The sequence below is a fragment of the Sphaeroforma arctica genome (assembly GCF_001186125.1).
Source record: "Sphaeroforma arctica JP610 unplaced genomic scaffold supercont1.504, whole genome shotgun sequence".
NCBI lineage: Eukaryota > Ichthyosporea > Ichthyophonida > Sphaeroforma > Sphaeroforma arctica.
Window position 1 is genome coordinate 51,785 of NW_014040054.1, and position 3,893 is coordinate 55,677.

The window sequence follows — 3,893 nt, forward strand, 5'->3', positions numbered from 1 at the left end:
AAGGCTTTGTGGTCAAACTTAGTTCAACTTGTACAAAACAATGTTTGAACAGCGCGGTACGGCCTGGTGATGGTACTTGTCGTGCTAAGGCTTTGTGGTTGAACTTTGGTTTACTTGTACGCCATGCAATCAAATGTACCTGCATTGTCGAGATTGTAGCAATTCGGTACACGGGCTTTGGTGTTGAAGTTGTGCCTGTGATAGGCTGAGCGTATTGGTATGCGAAGACTTAATAAGCGTATTAGTTTGGTATTTAAACAGGGGTTCGTTTAGAGTTTTATGGGGTTTATACAGTATCGAATCCCAGCGCCGACCCTCCCCGCATTGTCCACCACCACTCCTAACCAAAGGGCAGAGATTAAAACAACTACACAAGAGAGACTGGATGGTGGTGCTAGGCCCGCCGTGCCGCAAGTACTTCACAACCCTTACCACCTTCTGACCAGATATGCCCTCATGCATTATAGTAGCCTTCGTATCAAGTAGTAATCATAGTAGCCTTCCTATCAAGTAGTAATTATAGTAGCCTTCGTATCAAGTAGTAGCCCTCCTTCATTGCAGTACCCTGCGATGCATGTTCTCATTCACCATAGCAACCTTCACCATAGCAACCTTCCTCTCAAACGCACACAGGGAACAACAAAATGCTGGAGATCTGCTGGAAATTCTTGGAGTCGCTGGAGCAGAGCAAGATGCAGAATGGCGCAGTGAACTACGAAGTGAGCGTGGGCATGAGGTTCCTGGAAAAGCAGTACAAGGAGTACAACACTGAGGTAAGGAAACTGGTGGGTAGGTAGATATCATAGGTAGACATAATTGTAGGTAGACATATCTGTGCGTAGACACATTTGTAGTGTAGGTAGACACATTTGCAGGTTCCTAGAGAAGCAGTACAAAGAATACAACACTGAGTTAAGAAGATTCATGAGTAAGTAGATTTAACAGGTAGACACATTTGTAGGGTGAGGCTGTGCTATGGATGGGCGGCTGGGGCCGGTTTGCCAACAGTCAGACGTAGACAGCTATATAGGCTGAAGAGATTGTACGAGAGAGGAAGATGGTGTACTAGATATGCTGATAGATAGATGTATGTGGTTTCAGAGGAAGATATTTAGGTATAGTCAAAGGCATGAGCTAAGTGGGTAGGTATACTAGGTATAATCATATGTGGATTCAGATAAAGATGTTTATGTATAGTCATAGGCATAAGCTAAGTGGGTAGGTGTACTAGGTATAATCATAGATAGGTCTATGTGGATTCAGTGTAAGATATTTATATGGGTAGGTGTACTAGGTATAATCATAGATAGGTCTATGTGGATTCAGTGGAAGATATTTGTGTATAGTCATAGGCACGGGCTAAGTGGTGGGTGCACTATTTACTTCTCAGATAGAACTATGTAGATAAACAGGAAGGTATATGTATTGTCATGGGCAGGAAATTTGTGGGTTGGTGGCTGTTTCCGGCAGCTGGAAACATAGACAAAAATAAGGTCGAAGTCACATGCAGGAGTGTGTTTTGTTTTGCGTGGGTGGGTGTGTAGGCAGCTGTGGCGACTGTGGGTAGCAGTGTAGGTAGGTGCTTGATGGTGTAGGTAGGTGCTTGATGGTGTAGGTAGATGCTTGATGGTGTAGGTAGATGCTTGATGGTGTCGGTAGATGCTAGATGGTGTAGGTAGGTGCTTGATGGTGTAGGTAGGTGCTTGATGGTGTAGGTAGATGCTTGATGGTGTAGGTAGATGCTTGATGGTGTAGGTAGGTGCTTGATAATCTAGGTAGGTGCTTGATGGTGTAGGTAGGTGCTTGATGGTGTAGGTAGATGCTTGATGGTGTCGGTAGATGCTAGATGGTGTAGGTAGATGCTTGATGGTGTCGGTAGATGCTAGATGGTGTAGGTAGGTGCTTGATGGTGTAGGTAGGTGCTTGATGGTGTAGGTAGATGCTTGATGGTGTAGGTAGATGCTTGATGGTGTAGGTAGGTGTTTGATGGTGTAGGTAGATGCTTGATGGTGTAAGTAGGTGCATGTTGGCGTAGGTAGGTGCTTGATGGTATAGGTAGATGCGTGATGTTGTAGGTAGATGCGTGATGGTGTAGATAGATGCTTGATGGTGTAAAAGTTTAAATGACACTGTCCAGAGGAGAATACTATTTGACAGTTCGTAGATAAGTACCCATGAGCATATGCGCCTGTTAGTCTGCTATCCACGCGTTGGTCATCTATTTGACCACAACCTCTTCTGCCTGTATCTCAGCGTGGTTGCAGTTATAAGTAGATAAGTACCCATGAGCATATGCGCCTGTTAGTTTGCTATCCATGTGTTGGTCATCTATTTAACCACAACTTCTTCTGCCTGTATCTCAGCGTGGTTGCAGTTATAAGTAGATAAGTACCCATGAGCATATGCGCCTGTTTGTCTGATATCCATGCTTTGGTCATCTATTTAACCACAACCTCTTCTGCCTGTATCTCAGCGTGGTTGCAGTTATAAGTAGATAAGTACCCATGAGCATATGCGCCTGTTAGTCTGCTATCCATGGGTTGGTCATCTATTTAACCACAACCTCGTCTGCCTGCCCCTCAGCGTGGGGACACGCTGGAGTTCTTGTCGCGGCAAACGGTCATGACAGAAGACGTCCAGGAGATGCACTGGAAGATCATCTACGAATGCCTGTTAGCCGGGTAAGACACACACTCAACGTTTCTTGGCTGACCTTTGTATGCCCTGTCTGTGGGGTTAATCAAGTAGTACATGATGTGGACAAGAGTGTCCTGTCCTGTCCTGTCCTGTCCTGTCAGAGGGGGTTGGGGTCATAATATATACGTTCATTTATTGGTAGGCCGTTTTCTTCAGTCGCGTACGTATTGCGGTGCCTAGTAGCCGACTGCTATGCGTGGCTGTCACCTCAAACCACTGCAACAGTCTTTGCAGCTTCTCCAGGCGTGTGATCTTGTCCGTTGGGCACACGGGGGTTGTGTGGTGTCTGAGGTGATGTCCGGTGTTTATATGCATTGGGTTGTGTGGTGTCTGAGGTGATGTCTGGTGTTTATATGCATTGGGTTGTGTGGTGTCTGAGGTGATGTCCGGTGTTTATATGCATTGGGTTGTGTGGTTTCTGAGGTGATGTCTGGTGTTTATATGCATTGTGTTGTGCGGTGTCTGAGGTGATGTCTGGTGTTTATATGCATTGGGTTGTGTGGTGTCTGAGGTGATGTCTGGTGTTCACATGCATTCTACGCACACGGTGCGCATTCACAGCAAGGTGCCCATATCACAACCTGGCAATCGATGTGTCTGTCTCAGGGACCACCACTCCACTCTGATGAGAAATGTGCGATGATTGGCAGCTGACTAGGTGTTCCTCCCACACCTCCGCACGCGGCATGGTTGCACAGGCTAGTCAAAGTCTGTTGGCGTTGCGGCGTGTATGTATATGTGTGCAGTGGCCTTGTGTGTGTATTGGAGGTGTGTAGCCGTGTATGTGTTCCTATTACTGCGTATATGTCCTTATCTCGCGGGCAAAGTACACGCCGAATGACAATAAGGTCGAACTAAGCGTAGTCTAACTACCCGTGGTTAACGCTTATACAGATACGGACAGGATAACGAGGACGAACGCGACAATCTGGTCAAATACGTACACGCTAACACCACATTTGGCTTCAAGTTCGAGTCCCAATTAAAGGCCTATCTCAGCGGAAAACCCGTCGATGCGAACGGACCGAAGGAACGGGCGGTGTACCGAACTTTGGTGCAGCACGTGATCGCACGCAAGCCGTTGGCAGAGGTGAGTGGGCACGGGGGTGTCTCTGTGTACGCATCGCAGCGATCATAACGTCAATCGTTCCTATCCACGTCAACTGACGCCGCATTGAGTGTGTGTTAATATAGTA

At 46.7% G+C, this 3,893-nt stretch overlaps 1 protein-coding gene across 1 annotated transcript; it reads left to right on the forward strand.

Moving 5' to 3' along the window:
• Positions 1–3,501: 3,501 nt before the first annotated feature.
• SARC_06808 (hypothetical protein) lies at positions 3,502–3,835 on the forward strand (the record flags this gene model as incomplete). The annotated part of the gene is made up of 2 exons (XM_014299274.1): positions 3,502–3,545; positions 3,592–3,835. The coding sequence occupies 2 exons, from the start codon at positions 3,502–3,504 to the stop codon at positions 3,833–3,835; spliced, it is 288 nt and encodes a 95-aa protein (XP_014154749.1).
• Positions 3,836–3,893: the final 58 nt, after the last annotated feature.